Source organism: Necator americanus, chromosome X (genome assembly GCF_031761385.1).
Source record: "Necator americanus strain Aroian chromosome X, whole genome shotgun sequence".
In the NCBI taxonomy this organism is placed as follows: Eukaryota; Metazoa; Nematoda; class Chromadorea; order Rhabditida; family Ancylostomatidae; genus Necator; species Necator americanus.
Window position 1 is genome coordinate 17,246,086 of NC_087376.1, and position 18,915 is coordinate 17,265,000.

The following is an 18,915-nucleotide window of genomic DNA, read 5'->3' on the forward strand; positions in this document are numbered from 1 at the left end:
GTGGGACACGAAGAGCATCATATTTTTCTTTGAATGACTTCGTGAAGAAATCTGACCATCGGGTCGGCGGTCTTCCTGTAGTGCGCCTAATATCGCGGGGAACTCAGTTGCTCACGGCTCTGGTCCAACGGTTGTCGTTAAAGTGCATCACGTGTCCGGCCCACCTTATTTTACTTTCCTTGGCAAACGCGGCGGCGTCTCCAATCTTCGATCGCTGACGTAGGAGAGGACTTCGAATCCCGTCCCTCACTTGCGCGAAACGGGATACTCCTAGCATCACTCTCTCAATTGCGCGTTCAATGACGCTCACCGCGTTTTCTTCCTGCTTGCGAAGTGCTCAGGTTTCCGAAGCATAGGTCAAAGCAGGAAGTACGGTGGTGTTGAAGAGGTGAGCACGGAGCCGGGTGTTCCTGGTCTTCTTCACTACATCCTCGATGCTCTTGTACGCTCCCCAAGCCGCTCGTCTCCTCCTGCCCAGCTCGGGGGTCAGGTCGTTCATCATGTTCACTTCCCGACCCAGATAAACGTAGCTGGTGCATTCGGATATGTTCGTTCCGTTGAGCGCGAATGGGGCATCCGAGACCCATCCGCTCCGCATGAACATTGTTTTTTGTAGGTTCCGCTGAAGACCCATGCATCCACATTTTTCGTCGAATTCGGTCAGCATTCGTTCCGCATGACTGATGCTAGGTGTTATCAGTACGATGTCATCAGCAAAGCGCAAATGTTGTAGCTGCCGACGATCAACCTTCACTCCCATGTCGTCCCATTCCAACTTTCGCATTGCGTTCTCGAGGGTGGCTGTGAATATTTTAAGTGAGATTGTGTCACCCTGTCGGACCCCCCTCTTCACGTCAGTGATAATGTTCTTGTAGAATGGCGAAATTCCGGTCGTGAAGTTATTGTACAACTCTCGAAGTACCTTTATGTACTGAGTAGGGACGCCCTGGTTGTCCAAGGCTTCCACGACCGCTTCCGCCTCAACTGAGTCGAAGTCCTTCTTTAAGTTGATGAAGGTGAGACAGATCGGCATCTTGTACTCTCGTGATACCTCGATGAGTTTCGAAACAGTGTGAATGTGGTCAATCTTGCTGAATCCTTTTCAAAACCCTGCTTGCTCGCATGGCTATCCTTCATCCAAGACTTTTTCAATCCTATTAAGGATCACTATTGTAAAGAGCTTGTAGATGACGGACAGTAGGCAGATTGGACGATAGTTGCCGAGGTCGATCCGCCGAGGGATGTGGATCTCCCTTTTTATACAACAACACGGTCTTGCTGGTCTTCCACTGTTTAGGAACTTTGCATTCCGACAGATAACGTGTAAAGAGCCTCGCAAGGGTGTTGATGAGTACTGGTGGAAGGCTCTTCAGTTGTTCTGGTCTTAATCTGTCGAGACCGGGTGCCGTACGATTTCTTATCGACAAGATAGCATGTCGTATTTCGGACGGGAGAACCTCTGTAATGACTTGTCCGTCTTCCCTCAGATGGTGAGGAGGCAAGTGGATATGGCTGTCGAAGGATGAGAAACGTTGAAAGCGGTTTTGAAGTACAAAAAAAGAACTGGGTTCACTAGCTCCGAGTGACAGAGCTACCGCGCACAATTCGACCACTTTCATGACGATGGACACCTGGTCTACCCCAGATCGGCCTGGACTAGAGTCAGCTTGCTCGAGGCACGTTGTTTCTTCGCGATAAAAGCTGACAACATCTAGGAATTCTGTCCAACAACATATTGAAGGGATAGTCCCAAATCTGTAGGGTTGTTTCACTGACACCAACTCTATTGGCAGTGCTAAAAGAAGCACGACAGAAAATTAGGTGTGTTAGGACCCCCCTCATTACGAATAGATATTGGGGGAGGGGAAGGAGTGTGGTTCACAAGCATGAGCGAGATCATTTTTAATTCCTCCTAATTATCTGGAAAAAACGATGCGGAAAATGACCCTGTTGCTGCGCGTCTGCAAGCTAAGGAGAGAGAGAGAGAGAGACAGCACTATTGGCCCACTGATTGCTTTAGACGTGGCGCAAATGCTTTTGCAGGTGTGGTGCATTATTTCTCGTAAAGGGCCCAATGCGACAAAGCCGTTTTTGACAATTGTTTTTTGGATAGTATGGAGGAAATGGAGCTTAGTCACTCCTATACTCGTGAAATACACCCTTAACACTATGTATTAGTGAAGTCCCAACATCTTCAGTTTTCTATTATGATGGTTTCGACCACTGGCAATCTCTTTTTTTCAGTTTCTTGCTATACTGTCTTAGTAAAACACAAGCACAAGTTTCCCTTGGGCTTCCGTGCCTCTTTAAATTCCTTAGCTCCTGACGCCCATTTCTGTGGTAGAGCATTTCATTCAGTAGCATACTTGCTTTTCCGTCAATTTTGCGATCTACGTGAATTAGTAGAAGCTGACATAAGATAAGAAGCTTTTCACTGGTAACGCCACATTGCAGACTATGTTCTTACGAACGTCATTTGGAAACAGTCGTAACCAGGAACTTCAAAGGAATAAACTTCTTGACATCGAAATTACGAAGTGTTAAAACAGTGGGGTTTGCTTACTTATGAGTAGTGGATTGGGAGATTAGTCAGTTATAGTCGGGTCAAGGCGAAAAGCACAGACAACTGCGAAAGGCTGCGCTCGAAGCGGTACGATGGAGGCAGCGGTTGGAATCGAGGTGGGATCATGCAAACTGCAGAGATGAGTGGCGGTAGAGAAGATCCTTACACGATAACAACCGCCACGCTCTACCGCGCCGCTTCGAGCGCAGCCCCTTACACAACTGTCCGTGCTTCATGTCGTTTTGATCCAACTATACTTGGTTATAAATGTTTTTACAGAGGAAGCCCAATGAGAGATGGCCTACAAGTGACATTTTTCGAGAGAGAGAGAGAGAAAAAAAAAGACGTGGGACAGAACTCAGTGACACATGTCCAAATCCTCTTTTTGTTTTGATGTATTTCACATCAGGGATTTTCTTCGTATTGCCTTGCATCGAGTCGTACACCAAAGTGGACCTGCGTACAGTATCTTTTAATGTCCCACCGCAAGAGGTAACTTCTATAAGGATGGGATTTTTGGCATCCTTGGGATAAATCCTTCTTTTTTTAGATTCTCACAAAAGACTCCGTGACCACCTCAGTGGATGCGGTCGTGTATTACCGTGTTTCAAACGCTACTGTTAGTGTCGCAAATGTAGAAAACGCGCATCATTCTACCAGGTACTTTAATGATAGATATTACGAAAAACGAACAGCGATATCTGAAATTTTTTCGGTTGCTAGCGCAGACAACTCTTCGCAATATGCTAGGGACTAGGAGTCTATCAGAAATCCTATCCGACCGCGATGCAATTGCTATATCAATGCAGGTACGAATCTTTTCTATTACTCTTAATTGCTTCTGTTTTGCTTGGTTATAGTTCGTCACAATTCACAGTTTCCGATCGATACAATACACTTTATTGATCGAAAAGTCCATGTCCATGCAATTTTTCGATGCTTACAGGAAGTCACCGACAGTTAGACCAAGAAATTTTAGTTTCTGATACAAAATGACGTGAGCTTTATGACTGCAGTTCTATAGTTTGAACAAAACAACTTGCAGCTTGATGTATTTGAGTTGCGTAAGCGGCTGTGTCCGAAGCTAAGTGCTAGAGACAGCGTTGTGATCGAGATAACTACAAGTGTGACTAAAAACAGAAAGTGGAATCATGGATATAATGACAAAATAACATGAAGCCGAATACAGTTATAGTCAGGTCAAAACGAAATAAATCACGAGTGTAGTTGCGGTGCATTTGCGTACGCGCTTGAAACGGCGCGATGGAGGTAGCAGTTGGAACCAAGGAGAAACCGTCGCAAACTGCAGCAATGGATGGTGCCAGCAAGGGTTTCACCACCCTTCCAGCCGCTACGCCCCACCGAAGCGATTCGAGAGAAGCTACATACGCAATTGCGTACGTGCTTCATGTCGTCTCGACCCTACTATACCTAAGTGCCATAACTCGAAGCAGCGCTGTGAAGTTAACGGTGTGGATCGAGCTTGGACCATTCCGAACTACAAGGATGAGTGAAGTTAGCGAGGGTTGCCGCCAATAATACAACCGATGGATAGCCTGCATTTCCGACTTTCAGGAGTTGTCCTGAAAGTCGGAAATGCAGGCTATCCATCGGTTGTTTTATTTAGAGCTCTTAAAGCTTTTCAAGAAATAGATAAGAGAAAAGATCGGGTTTACCAGAAAGATGGTTTATCAATATAACGTTTCCACCCACAATGTTTTTTCTGGTTAACTAGTTTTTTTTACTGGAAATAATTCTTCTTCTCAGTCATCGACCCTATGCACCCGAGTTGCATCCTTATAATTCTTACTTGTTCCCAAAAATTAAGAGAAATTCAGAGAAGAAGTGAGGACGAAAACAGCAAGGCTAGACTAGTTGAAGACCTTTACGCAAGAAAACCAACACGATTCCAATTTACGAGTAGTACACGTGTTGCGGCGTGGATACCGGAAAGATGAATATACATATATTAGGTTGTTCCAAATTTCACACTCTTTCTCTTACTTTCTGCAGATTTTACACTTTTTCTTCATAATTATAAGTTTAATGTCCAGAGATATCAATCAGCATCAACATCAACAAAATGCTGATCATCATGATCAACTACGTATGTTCAACGCTTCATTAGACTATCAGTTCCAAAAGTCTAGAACTTTCGGAACTCCGACGGTTGCGAGTCGAAGAAGCGCGAAGTAGAGAATGGAATAGTAAAATAAGCAAGGTGCGGTAGAATTTCCTAACCAAACTCGGCAATTTTCTGACGGATAAGGTTCTTGACAATGCCAGACGTCTTATGGGAAGGCTTCCTTGTTCGCCAATTTTCTGGCAAGTAAGCTTTCCCAAATGATGTCGGGCATTGTCATGAAGCTCACTCGCCAGAAAATTGCCGAGCTTTGTTGGGAAGTTCTACTACTGCACCCTGCTTATTCCACTGACCTGATCCATCTGACTACCATTTGTTTCTGGCACTGAAGCTGCATCTACGAGAGAAAAATTCGATGATCAGAAAGAGCTGGAGAGTGAGATTACGTGCTTCTTGGACTCGCAGCCGCCAGAGTTCCGAGAGTTCTGTACTTTCGGAATTGATAGTTTACTGAAGCGGTGGAAGTAGTGGATCATGATGGTCGTAGTTTCGTTAATTGATACCTATGAACAATAAAGTAGGATTGTTTTATATTTAGTGCAACACCTTCACAATTGATGTGAATGTCTAGTCTTGTAATTTGTCAATAAAGTTCTTTTTCTTTGGCGCTTCTTTTTGTGGCAAACTTCTTGAAAGGATATGGGTCAAATTGCATGCTTTTAATCAATCCGCTTAGTATGTGCCACCGCGTTGAATTCAATTCAAAATCGTTTGAGGCTTACGAATTCGTAACTAGCCTGTACAGTGACTTGCGGGGGCTAGCCGATGGATGTGGTCAATGTTTTTATTCTCCTAGACAAGTCTGGTGCCAATTCATCTAATGCGAAGGCTTGGTTGGCACTATGACGGATTCGAACCTCTCATCGACCATGCTACACCAGCGGGGAACCTCTTGCCTATTACGCTACACCATCCCCATTAAATTTTTTAGTATTAGAAAACAGAATCCATTGGATCCGATGGATTGTTATTCCAGTACATACCTCACACCACCTGTTGATAAGAGAGGCTTTTGAGTGAGTTCCACCTGATGAGACGACTGCCAAAGTCCCATCAGATGGAACTCATTCAAAAATCTCTCTTATCAAGATCTCGATACCAATCAATGATCCATGGGGCATCAAAATTCTTTGGAAGAACAGGTACTCAGTATATTTCGCAGCTATATGATCTTAGGAAAATCTCTTCAAAAAAGCCAGAAGATGAATGATTATTAATTACAATGATTGCATGTAGTTTCAAATAACTACAAATGTTTCCATAATAAGATCATAGGTCAATCTGCAAAATTCACCTGACCGCATGTTCATCTTAGTGGTGTGGAATTGAGCAGAAATCTATTAACAGAGTAACTGAGCAACTCGTCTGATAGTTCTGATCGAGCTGCGGAAATGTCGCACTAAATTAGGAGACTAGGTTATCGTGGTATTCGTTACTTTCAGGTTAAGGAGGGTCCTTATATCACTAATGCCCTAGCTAGTAAATTTGTTGGGGAAGTTTTTCTACAAAGCAAGTGAAACTATGCCGAAGAAGACTACTGGGGTGGATTCCCTTCGTGCGAGGTGTCTCCAAAAAGTTTTACTGTTCCCTGCAGACTGTAGCAAATGATTGTGCAAATACAATATCCAAAATAACAATCATGAATCCATTTGAATTTGAATCCCAACAATCATGAATATATTTATGACAAAGAAAGTTAATTCAGTTGAGTTGCACTCCACTCTAAAGAAAGTTAAAAATGAATTAAAACGCAAAATGGTGCCAGTGGGGTGGATTCTATAGTTATCAAATCATTAGGATTAAATGTATGGGTAAATGAGAAATCATCCGATTGTCGAGAACAGAGAACTCGGAGGAATGTCTCTTCAACATGAAGCTAATTAAAAAAGAAATGAAATTTACCTTTCTATAGTCGTATGAGAAATGTTTACGATTAGCATGTGACTTCAAATCAAATGATTTCTGACATGTGTATTTATCACGTGTGTATTTTTTTTACAAGTTTGGTTTTTGTGTGGTGATATTAATGAGGATTGAGAAGGAGGTTTGAAGAGAAGTGGAAATGGAGAATACCACTTACCAACACACAACGGGACGGATGTGCGCAGTCGGTAAGGGATCCGCTATGACTGCACGGTCGATGTTGCGAAACCGCACTGATAGATCAAGCTTTTCATTCCTCCGAGGTTGACAAATTGGTACCAGAGTTGTCTGGAAGGATAAAGGTAACTACTTGATACATCGGCTGACCCTCGCAAGTCATTGTTTAGGTCTAGGCGGGTTCCAAAAACCTCAAGGATTACGAATTGCAGTAAAACGCTTTAGTGAATCCCAAGTTGATTGATGCGACAGAGACTTTATCCTTTTAATGCACAATACAATTTACAATACACAATTTAATGCTTTGAGGTAAACGGTGAAATAGAACTGCTTGCCGTTCCTTTTTTTTCTTTCTGTTTCAAGTTTATCAAATTGTAATAAGTATTACACTTTATTTTTTGGAGCCATTTCTACTCCTCAATAGTCCCGTCTAAGTATGGAGTCGATTTCTTGTCTCTGTTCCAATTTTATAAACGCAGTAAGCATGGCGCTTTGTGCAGATAAAAACGAACGTTGCGATACATTCTACTCGTCGAGTTTAGTCAAGTGTCAGTGTCTAAGTGGAAATCGCATGATCATGTGGTATAGAATGCCAACATGACCTACAGATAAAGATTTATTGCCGAAAGAGCAGCACATAAATAATGTCGACTGTCTAACGACGGTTATATCAGTGCGAATGATGTTCCACGGTCACGGTGGGGTGTGGTCACAAAGACTCCGTCGATCCTCAAGTTCGTTAGGTTAAGTGGCGGAAGTTTAAAAATTCAACTCGTGATTCAACCTGATCTCCTCTCCCATCTTGCAATGAGTCCACGTCGTCCATTTATTTCTTCTATTGGTACTAGAGATGAAAACTGGTGTTTGTATGTGAATTTCAATAAACAGTAGAAGAAGAAGTGTCGGAGATCTTTATTTGCTTGAAGTGCCGTGATTTCAGTATTTTTGACACTGAAACAAGAAATAAGTAAGTGGATATGAACACTTACAATATCTATACAAAAAAATAGAGTATGGAAAATACACGTGCAAGTGAACATACACACAAAACACAACAACGTTTCGCCGCATACTCAACTCTTTGGTAAAATCCTTTCAAAACGATGCTTTTACAGCGCTTTCTCACAGTCTGCTGAAATATTCTGTGCTCAAGAATTCATCGAAATTTTTATTCTGTCAGAAATAGTGAGCAGTGAGCTCAATGACGTATTCTCGGGAGTACTTTATCAACAGCATTTCAACGGTCATATCGAGGAAGCTGTGTGTGGGAGTCTATTTTTTCAAACAATGCGTTCTACTTATTTCAACTGAACCTCCATAAGACCACTAAGGGGTCGAATGACAAGACTTTATACGGTGATGATCTAGCTAAGTGCAAAGCAAAGGCTCTGGTTCTCAGTTTAGTTTGGGTTTTTTTGGACTTTTTTTATAATAAAAAGATAGGGACGAAGAAAAAAAAAAAGAAAAAAGACGAAGAAAACGCAACAACACATTAACAGTGAATGAGGAGGATAGACTTTGCCCACAGACACTTTCGGAAAGAGCGCAGAGCATGTTTTGTACGCTAGTACTGATCCGCCTATGGACTGTATAGTTGCTAATGAGTTTGAACCATTCCTACTCTCCGCGCAGTAAAAGCCTACCAGTCGAGGTGCAAGATGAATTGATCTTCCACGTGTAGTAATTTTGCAAAGCGCGTCCGTCACTCTGCTTTTTTTTTTTCTTGCTGAGTCTGTCCTCTTCATAGGCCGCTTTCCTTTAGGGATGGAAAACTATAATTTTCTATGTTTTGTGATAGTGTGCCAGCGGGGTTTTTAGATGGAACTCTTTATTTGTCTGACGTTTCGGCTTTTTCGCCGTCTTCAGAGGCCTAAATAGAGGATGACTGGAGCAATGCTACGTTTATCCCGTCAAGTGTTACGCTACCCTGGGTCAGTGTTTCGACAATCGTTGAGGGTAGTGAAAACAGAAACCTATCTGCATTGAAATTAGTCTTACGTGTTGTTCCACCGGACGTGGCGCGGCTGGTAGCACGCACTTGTCACTCAGTGTACCAGCGAATGAGTATTGCTGGTGTAGATCACCAGCGACGATATAGATAATTTGATCTACACACAGATTATCAAGCGGTTATAGGTCACAGAGCGGTACAAGTGGCAAGAACTCATTTGTTATCGACAAGCATTCATTCCTATTAATCATTGAAGGGTTTCTTTTAAGAATAACATCACTAGGAAGGCACAGACATGAGGCCCACAACGGAAACGATTATGATGTGAAATGCGTTATACTGGCTCACGAAACAGAAATATCGACAAGGAAGACGTTGGAGGCGTTTTGGATTCTTAAAAGAAACCCTTCAATGAATAATAGGAATGAATGTTTGTCGATAACGAATGAGTTCTTGCCACTTGTACCGCTCTGTGACCTATAACCGCCTGATATTCTGTTTGTAGATCAAATCATCTATATCGTCGCTGCTGACCTACACGCAGTAATACTCATTCGCTGGTACACTGAGTGACAAGTGCGTGCAACCAGCCGCGCCACATCCGGTTGAGCAACACGTAAGACTAATTTCAATGTAGATAGGTTTCTGTTTTCACTACCCTGAACGATTGTCGAAACACTGACCCAGGCTGGTGTGGCACTTGACGGGATAAACGTAGCATTGTTCCAGTCATCCTCTATTTAGGCCTCTGAAGACGGCGAAAAAGCCGAAACGTCAGGCAAATAAAGGTTCCATCTAAAAACCTCGTAGGCACACTATAGCAAAACACAGACAGAATATGCCGAGGTTTCAAGACAAGAGAACATTCGAACTACTATCACTTTCTATCCAAGGATATTGGAAACTGAGAACATTATGGCGACACTCGTTTTTTAGGCAATACTAAAAAAGCAAGTTGTTGAGTGTACTAGGTCCAAACAGTTTCGGTTTTTCTTTGCGAATATTGCCAAGTTGTGCTAAGGATTAAGACCAAAGCACATAGCCAAGAAATTTTTTTCTCCTTCAAGACTTCCGACTGAACTGAACAGTTTTACTCGAAGGAATGGAAAGTGGGGAAAACAATGAGGAAAACAGTTTCTAAGAAGTATTTCCAAGTTCGCTGCACTGACTTCGCAAAGCGTGACTTTTTTGGAGACGGGACATTGCCCTTGAAGGCATCACTTCACGAATCCTGCGTGGTATATTTTCGTTGGAGTATGTAATGTTGTGGTTAGGGGTACCGCTTCCTGCACGATCAATCGGAGGTTCGAATCCGCACTAGTGCTCACCAAGCCTTTCATCCCTCTAGGATCGATAAATTGGTACCAGACTTGTCTGGGAGGATAAAACACTGACTTGACACATCGGCTAGCCACAGCAAGTCATTGTATAGGCCAGTTACACGTTCGTAAACCTCAAACGATTCTGAATTGAAGTGAACGTGGGGGCGCATCCCAAGCGGGTTGATTAACGCCAGAAACTTTATCCTTTTAACTTTATGACTATATCTGTAGATTATGAATATATGAGTGGTTCCGTTCATCTCTCGCTGCATTACTGTAAACAGGCGGCTTCGGAACGCGCTTCTTTACGACGTCCTCTGTTACAATGCACCACCCTTGCGCCCCGCTTCCGCCTGCGATTCGTCGAATGAAATGAATTGCCTATAGGAGCGTCCGAATGAATTTTGGCCGGTCGTAAAGATGTACCGTAGGGATTCGTCGATCGATCGCAGTAAACGACTAATGTCCTCACACACAGCAATTGCTAATTCTTCGAAAGAAGAAGAAGCGATCCTACTGTGTGTGAGGACATTTATAACTCTTTCTTTCATAACTCGCCCCAATTTGATCTTTATTATAAAATCTGTACATCAATAGATTCGTGAGCGCGAGCTCTACCGATTGAATGTAATCAGAACTTTCAAGACCTATCAAGGAAACCCTTTTTGAAAAAATCACCTGCGGGTACACATTAACAAGGTTGAGTCCGAGATAATTGCGCCCCGAGGATATATGATCTTTGACGTAAACAAGTTTCTCGAAAAGTGAAATGATAGTTACATATTCGTATTCTTCATAATATTGCGAACAATTTGATCTCTCTCACAACTATAATTCCATGACAATGAAGATTTTGTAAATTTGACCAAAGTGACATGTTTCAACTCCAGGTTAAAAACTATTTTCTTACAAAAACCGCAAGAAAACTATTTGTTGTAGAATGACCTTGTCCCTAGATTTTGCAGCCACCCAGGATTTTCTTTTTTTTTGCAGCTAAAGTTACAACTTCGGTATTTTGCATTTCTTACTCTGATTTCTGACAATTCGTAAATCGCCGACAAATTAGGTTTGCCATCTGCCGGGACAATACAACAGAGAGCAGTCTTTGTCCTATGATTTGTTCTAATTTGATTTTTAATTATGACTATGACATGTCTCAACTGCGGTCAGTTTTGAACCTGCAAAGACATGACTTTTCAACTATTTTTACAGAGAGCTTATTTTTTGCGATTTATTGGAAGTTTCTTCAAATATTAAGTGGATATAGTTTTTTAGGAGAAAGAGATCTATTGAATGGTATCGATTTCACTTTCCGGAAAGCCTGTTCACGTCAAAAATCATATATCCTCGGGGCGCAATTATCTCGGACTCAACCTTGTTAATGTGTACCCGCAGGTGATTTTTTCAAAAAGGGTTTTCTTGATAAGTCTTGAAAGTTCTGATTAATCGGTAGAGTTTGCGCTAACGAATCTGTTGATGTACAGATTTTATAATAAATCAAATTGAGGCGAGTTATGAAAGAAAGACGAAAAAGGCGCGAATCCGCGTCTTCTTCGTCTTCTGACGAGGAATTAGCGATCGTATTGTATGACGCGTCCACACTCTGATCGGCCAGCGTTGACAGTATTATATTCGTTTCTAAGTTTTCTCATGGTCGACGAAGGGCCAAATGATGTTTCCAAAGATCTTGGCCATAGAGCCGGGAACATACATCCAGACTGTATCAAAGGTGTATCAAGGGTGCTTAATGAAGCTCTATGACCTTTGACACGGCCTGGATGTGGTCCTGACAGAATCCAGCTTGTTCTTCCGCTTGGGCCTCATCAAGGACCCTTGATATACGCATGGAGATGATCTTCGCGAACACTTGAATAATAATGCAAGGAATATAGATGCAAAAAAAGTTTAGACAAGAAATATTCGTTGCTGTAGTTTAAAAAAAGTGACTTTTAGAAGAGTTAAAGCAGTACAGTTTCAAAAAAAAAGAAGAAGAAAATTCATCCTACTTCTTTTAGTATTCGGAAAGGTTAGTAACAATTTCAGTCATTCTACAACAAAAGTAGTCGCTTTGTCCCTCCTATCGTGAGCGGCAGTTTTGTATAGTAATGAAATGCTGGCGTTTGATGTGTGGTAATACCTAAAAACATCATGCCTAGCTTTCTTCGGAACGATTTGGACCAAATTTTGTCCTCAGATACGTTAGGAGCGCAGACCGTAGGCAACCTTTCCGCGGAAGTATTGGTTCTCTCATAGGTTGTATGAATTCATTTATTTTGCTCTAGATGCAGTACTGTAACAACATTGTTGACTTGGCTCTAGCTTCTGAGTACGAAAATGGTGATGATTTTGAGAGAAAATGTCGATTATATTAACTTTTATACACTTTCTTTTTGAGTTTAAATTTTTAGGAGAATATCTGTTTAGGTAAAGACAAAGGTGGGCTAGGATGTGCTTCTTGTGAATGCATTTTGAAAAGGAAGTTGCAACATTTGGTAGTAAAACAATGTTCAAAGTGTTTTTAACGAGGTCAACATGTGACTAGAAGAAGATGAAAAGGAGGATATGGCAATAAAGGGAGAAGGTGGGGTAGATGTATTTCATAAAAAACCAGTTGGGAAAGTGTCTATCAGAGCGCTGTCAAAAAATATTGCACCGTTTAAAATGCACTAAGACGTACTGACGATGGCCAGGATGTTATGTAATTCATACAAAGTGCGCCTGTTACACTGTTAGCTGGAAAGACTCCGAGATGCGGCACAGAATCCGGGATTTGCGAATAAGTCGGACAAAATTTGTTTCTGCGATAAATGGAGCTGAGAACCAAGACTGTTAACAAAGCTTTCTTTTGGTTACTGTTCCGTTCTTCGCTTTCTCAGATCCTGAAAAATCGCAGACATATGCAATGTATCCTCCCAATCACCTCATTGAAGCACGAGTTAAGACTTAAACGAAAAGTAGACAAAGAATTAAATAAACTAACAATCACTAAATAGTCGTATGGCTCGCGATAATAGAGGGCCGTCATGCAGCAGAGAACTTCTATTACAACAGTATTGTGAAAAAGAGAAAAGAAGAAAAACGTTGGTCAACATCAAGTCAAAACGTTAACTATTTTGGTTCTGGTCTGCACATAAAAACAAGAGGGCAATTGCCATGCCAAGATTCAAGTAAAGTCAGATTTTCGTACTCTTGAGATGAAATTTTTTTTTCAATACATACAAAATCCAAGAACTACTGATCATGGCCATCGTTTTTTTTTGTAGACTACGATTTCCTTCCAGAAGACGTAGGTAGCAAAGTAGAGTTAATACAATGTGATGTGAAGTCTAACACGAGGAAGTCTGGATTTCATCGTGAATGGGGAATTGAACAAATATCACTATCACCGCTAAAGAGCAGTCATCACCATTTGTAACAAACTCTTGTAGTGAATGAATACTTAACAGTTCACTCATTAGAAAGCTACAGTGAATCCGCTTCTTTTTCGTCTTCTGTCGAAGAATTGGCGATTCTACTGTACGAATTTGCAATTGCAACAGTCTAAGGAATTCACTAAGTGTAAACTTTGCTTCACCATGGTTGTAAGGGACTGAAAATCTACTTTTTCTCTTTCTTCTAGAAATGGCATTCTTCACTTTTTAAACTTTGGGTTTCCTGTATTTCATCTTCTTCACTGTTTAAATCCATTTTTAGGCGCTGCTTGATGAAGCAACGGAGAGCTGGGGTATTAAAGTGGAGCGTGTTGAAATGTATGTTGCGTAGGCTTTGTTCTTGAATATGAAGTAAATTATACTGGCCAATCCGTCTCTTACAGAAAGGACGTAAGACTGCCGGTACAATTGCAAAGAGCAATGGCAGCAGAAGCCGAAGCAACTAGAGAGGCTCGAGCTAAGGCGAGACTAATTTATCATTTGATTGAATAGGGTAACAATTTTAATGGAATATTGTTACTCGGACCACGACAAGAGCAAGTTGTTTATCTATGACGCCTAAACAACTTTATCGCTCTTTTTTTATTCTACAACTAATTTTACTCTCTTTTAACTAAAGATTTTGTTTTGTGGAACTTTCGTGAATAACGACTAACATATCTAGTAAGAGTTTCACCACGGCTATAACCACACAGTCCAGCGAATGATTTGAAGCGGTCCTGTGGCAGGACAATCTTCGACCATCGGAATCGAACTTTTGGTTCTGGACATTTTGGTCCGCCACTAATGAAATTGATGTGGCAACGATGTGTCGCAAATGGGATGGGTGAATTAATTTATGCTAATAACTCATCAATCAAAGATGAACATTCCGTATTATTGGAGATGTGGACTTTTTAAGATGGGTTAAGCTCACATTGATCATAACTCTTAAGCTCGTCCAATTCCAGGACCGAAGTATAGTTTATAACTTCGTTATTTTGGTGTTTAGCACGTACCAGATCTCTCACCTTTTTCTGGTTCAACTATACTTCCGTTAAAGACATCACCCCACGAATCTGAGGTGGTGCAGATTTCAGGAGGAGTATTCGTATACAGGATGGGAGACTACGGAGAGGGGGGTGATTCCGTTCATTTCTTCCTAATTGCCGTAAAAAACGGCTCGGAAGATACGGCTTCATTCGTTTTGGCGCACTATTTTGTACAAGAGGTTCGATTGGAGCGCGCCAGTCTTGTGCGGCGCCGTATTTTCCGAGCCGTTTTTTACGGCAATTAGGAAGAAATGGACGAAATCACCTCCCTCTCCGTAGTCTCCCATCCCGTATACGAATACTCCACCTGAAATCTGCACCACCTCAGATTCGTGGGGTGATGCCTTTAAAAGATGTGTCGAGTTACTGACTGTTTTTTTAATAGATGAATCAATTCATCAATGTTAGGACATCATTTTCTCTCACTTGCGTCCTCATTCCCATTCAAGTCTATATATAAGACAAATTCATTTTAATGCGTTACAAAAATTAGTGCACGTTTGTTAGTTTTTTATAATCAGTTAGTACGTACCAGGTAACTATTATAATAAATTATCGAGATGTCAGAGCTATCGGGGTGAGTAATAATTGGAGTAATAATTACTTGAAAAAAAACTGGAACTTAAAATTGCGCATGCGCAACACTGGACTGCTCAAACAGCTTGGTCAGTTTCATTAAATGCAAAAAGCAGGTGGTGTCGAAAATGTTTCATCTTGTCAACTTTACACTCTAATTCAGTCATCTAAAAAAAAATTAAAGAATCAAGCCAAACCTGTATTGCAAGACGGGAATCCTTCATTAAATAATACATATGTCCTGATATTTGGATCAGGACCCCAATTTCGTGCTCTTATTCCGTAATTTTGTGCACAGTACCATATATCCTTTGTGCAAACAACCGGCATCGTAAAGACTTGCATTTTTTAACCGCCAACCGACCCGCACACGAAGTTTTATGAACGACCGTCCACAAGGGGCATTCCTGTGTTTGTGGCTCCTAGAGAGCACACGCTCTTCGTCCGTCAACTAATAAATTATTCTACTACTGAACCACAATATATTAGGGCACGAGCCCAAGCACAATATATAGTGCAAAGAAGGAAACTATTAATTCCTTCGCACTATCACATTTTGGAGCATCGGCGAAATTTAATAAAGCCGAGATCCTCAAACGGATCACAAAGTCCAGCCCACTCATAGCTGCCTGCAAAAAATTCATGGCTGCTTAATAAAGTCCAGTCCACCCTTCGCTGACAGCAGCCAACTTATAGCTGCTTACGCAAAGTCCAGTCCACCCCTCGCTGGGGAACGGTAAAGAGGGTCCCGGCGGATTCTCCGCGAATGCCTCCGAGACATAAGGTGCCTAGTGGATATGCCGGCGGATACGCGAACATATCTCGACGAGGTCCAGTCGTTCATGAAGACGCAGACAACCGTCATAGATGTCCTTCCTGCCACAGGGACGCAGAAAACTGAGCAGTTACAAGGAAATATGTAAAGAAGAGTGGTGTGAGCTGTCGAAATGACCGAATAAGTCAAAGAGTAATAGTGTTAGATAGAAGTACATGGGATTTCGTATGGTGTTCTAATAAAGAAAGGCAGTGAGTTTGTCTTTATATCACCTTCAGAAAGTCTAGAAATCTTACCAAATTTGAACTCTTTTTCGTCCTGTAAGTTCCCGGAAGTCAGAGATACAGAAGGCCCCTCTGTCCAGAAATAAGTTAGGCTACAAAAAAGCTTGGGAGTTACAGGATAACGTTAATTCTCATTACTTTTGAGAGCTGGAATGTTCCGTTTTAACGAAAATTTTTATGCACGTAATTTAAAGCTATTAGATACATCCTTAACTTAAACTTCACGTGAGGATTTCTCTTGCTTCTGGTGCGACTACTAAATTGAGATCACCTCACGTCAAAAAATTACAGTGAATCTGTCTGATTCTCCAGAACAATTTGGTAGATAGTGAAATATATCCTAGCCGTTGATGCGGCGTATGATTAGCGGTAGGTAAGCAGAGTCAGTTATTTAGGCGCCAACGAAAGTGAATCTCTTTAGGACACGCACCATCGCTAATTGCCCTGACGAGGCATGACCGGGGCATGCTGGAAATTCCGCCGGGACCCTCTTTACACGCACCCCCCCCCCCTCGCTGGCAAAAGCAAGCTAATAGCTGCTTAAGCGTATTTCTTGTGCAGTCTAAAGTCAAAGCTTGCAGCGTACCATCGCTACGATTCCTCTTGCGCCACCATGACGCTAGTTTTTCACAAAAAGCCTATATTGCTGAGTGCAAAAACGCTCCACTCACTGCTGGATAAATACAACACTTACTCAGAGGAGATAAAACCCTCAGGATCAGATTAGGAAAAACATGAAAACTTGCGTTCTGAGAGCATAGAGACAATCAAAATCAGCAAAACGCTCTTCAGGTATTGATCAATGAACTGCGAAAAGAATATGAAGAAGCAAGATCAAAAGGGAATAAAAAGGACCTCACTAGTGAAATTGAGGAGATTGAAAACAACACGGAGTGCAAAATGCAAATGCAAAGACAGACAAAATGATATATATATATATAGGCGCTTAATATATATATATATATATATATATATATATATATATATATATATATATATATATATATATATATATATATACTAAGTGCCAGAATCACAGAAGCACGGAATCACATGGGAAAAGTCGCCAGAAGGATGGGAATAAGTCATAGAGAGTCCATAAACAGACCGCAACAGTGTCAACTGCGACTGAGGAAACCGAAGAAAGCCCTATTACACAAAATGACATCGTTTGTCTCTCAGGGGATAATTCAAAAATTCGGAAAGGAGTGGAGGAGATGATAAAGATTTCATATGTTGTACTCTCAAACGCAAACAACTAAGGTTGCCACAATTCTACGGGGACGAAAAAAGAGTTCCCAGAATTTTGGACAATATATGAAACGCTCGCCGACCAAAGTAATGTTTTAAGTAAGTCGAAAAAATGCTCTTACTTAGAGATGGCTTAAAAGGGAGAGCAGAAACAGCCATAAAGGCGTACAACTGATCCCACCAAATTATAAATGGATTATTAATGCTTTGGAATAGAAGACGGTAACAAACCGACCAACAGAGCAAAAATAGTGCAAAAGGTGATTAATTTGCCAGCAGCGAAGAATGATACTGATAATTGCATGCATGCACATAGTCGACAAAATTTTAATGCTTATGAATAAAATGGTCTCTGCAGGCCAAAATATACCATAAATGCAAGATGCAATGTAGACAGAGAAAATTATAGAGGGATTTCCTTACACCTTTTTTTCCAAGCACAATATACGAATGTAGTGTGAGAAAGGAAGCTAGTAATTCCTTCGTACCACCATAACATAACATTTAGTCAGCTTTTTTTTTCAAGCACCTTTCGAGTTTCAAAAAACAAATGGGCAAGCATTATTCTCAGCCCTACCGTTGAAGGGGTAGTAATTGGCCTAACATATGTGTTTGTTATGCGTTTGTTGCCAATATTAACAATACAAAACAATAAAAAGATGAGAGGTGCTATGGAACAAGCACGCACAATCCGATAAACAGAGATAAGTCAAAAAAGACAGAGTAGGAAAGTGCCATCAATGACAGAAGAAGGGTTGCGATGGAGGAGGAAACCCTATTTACCAACTTCAATAAGAGGAAATTACAGAAACAGTTCGAGTTTGCGGAGCTTAAGCTATTTTAGAGGTATCCCTCGTTGAAAAAGTGAGATCAATGTAAAGTTATGCTCGACGTGTTCGACCACGTTGGCTACAGACCAAGCAAACCAATGAAAGCCATGTATTCGGTTAGGTTATGGTTTTGTTACTGAGCTGGACGACAACGCCCCTTCGCATTTTTTTTACTGCAAAATTTGAACACAAAGGATTTCTTTTAATAGCCGGAAATGACTACTAATAGCACTTAGACTTTTTTGCCAAGATTTTCTTCCCAAAACTTTTTTCTCGGCAAAAGATTTCTGGGAACCGAGTGAGTATTCGCACTACATTCGATACTTCTTTTCTCAAATTTTGAAGTGAATCATGTGATCAATGGCATATTTGGGGTGCTTTCATATTTTTTGCAAAAGCATATCATGCGATATGTGCAGTTTACAAAGACATCAGAAGCAGATGCTTCTGACTCACACTCAACAGAAGGTTAATAGTAATCTGGTAGCACCATGGCCGCTACAACGAATCATTTGTACATCATAGGAGAATGTGGTTTTTGCAAAAAAAAAAATTACTGTCAGTGACAATTCGTCATACTTTTGTTTGACATAAGGTTGTAAATTGAAAGATTTCAGCTTTCCTCTACTATAGAAGATATAGATTGAAGTTAACATCG

At 41.2% G+C, this 18,915-nt stretch overlaps 4 protein-coding genes across 5 annotated transcripts; 2 read left to right on the top strand and 2 right to left on the bottom strand.

Annotated features, from left to right (window-relative positions):
- Positions 1-337: 337 nt before the first annotated feature.
- RB195_023729 (uncharacterized protein) lies at positions 338-1,033 on the bottom strand (the record flags this gene model as incomplete). Its single annotated transcript, XM_064211257.1, has 1 exon — positions 338-1,033. The coding sequence occupies one exon, from the start codon at positions 1,031-1,033 to the stop codon at positions 338-340; it is 696 nt and encodes a 231-aa protein (XP_064067138.1).
- A 124-nt stretch (positions 1,034-1,157) lies between these two features.
- Positions 1,158-1,619, bottom strand: RB195_023730 (uncharacterized protein; the record flags this gene model as incomplete). The annotated part of the gene is made up of 1 exon (XM_064211258.1): positions 1,158-1,619. The coding sequence occupies one exon, from the start codon at positions 1,617-1,619 to the stop codon at positions 1,158-1,160; it is 462 nt and encodes a 153-aa protein (XP_064067139.1).
- A 1,337-nt stretch (positions 1,620-2,956) lies between these two features.
- RB195_023731 (uncharacterized protein) lies at positions 2,957-17,103 on the top strand (the record flags this gene model as incomplete). 2 transcript variants are annotated; one of them, XM_064211259.1, is made up of 4 exons in its annotated part: positions 3,307-3,372; positions 13,773-13,828; positions 13,894-13,972; positions 16,969-17,103. In XM_064211259.1, the coding sequence occupies 4 exons, from the start codon at positions 3,307-3,309 to the stop codon at positions 17,101-17,103; spliced, it is 336 nt and encodes a 111-aa protein (XP_064067141.1). The 2 variants fall into 2 exon arrangements, with proteins under 2 accessions (XP_064067140.1, XP_064067141.1); XM_064211260.1 differs by lacking the exons at positions 13,773-13,828; positions 13,894-13,972; positions 16,969-17,103 and adding exons at positions 2,957-3,055; positions 3,114-3,223 and having other exon boundaries at positions 3,287-3,320.
- Positions 3,827-4,759, top strand: RB195_023732 (uncharacterized protein; the record flags this gene model as incomplete). The annotated part of the gene is made up of 2 exons (XM_064211261.1): positions 3,827-3,960; positions 4,618-4,759. 2 exons carry the CDS (start codon positions 3,827-3,829, stop codon positions 4,757-4,759), a joined length of 276 nt encoding a protein of 91 aa, XP_064067142.1.
- Positions 17,104-18,915: the final 1,812 nt, after the last annotated feature.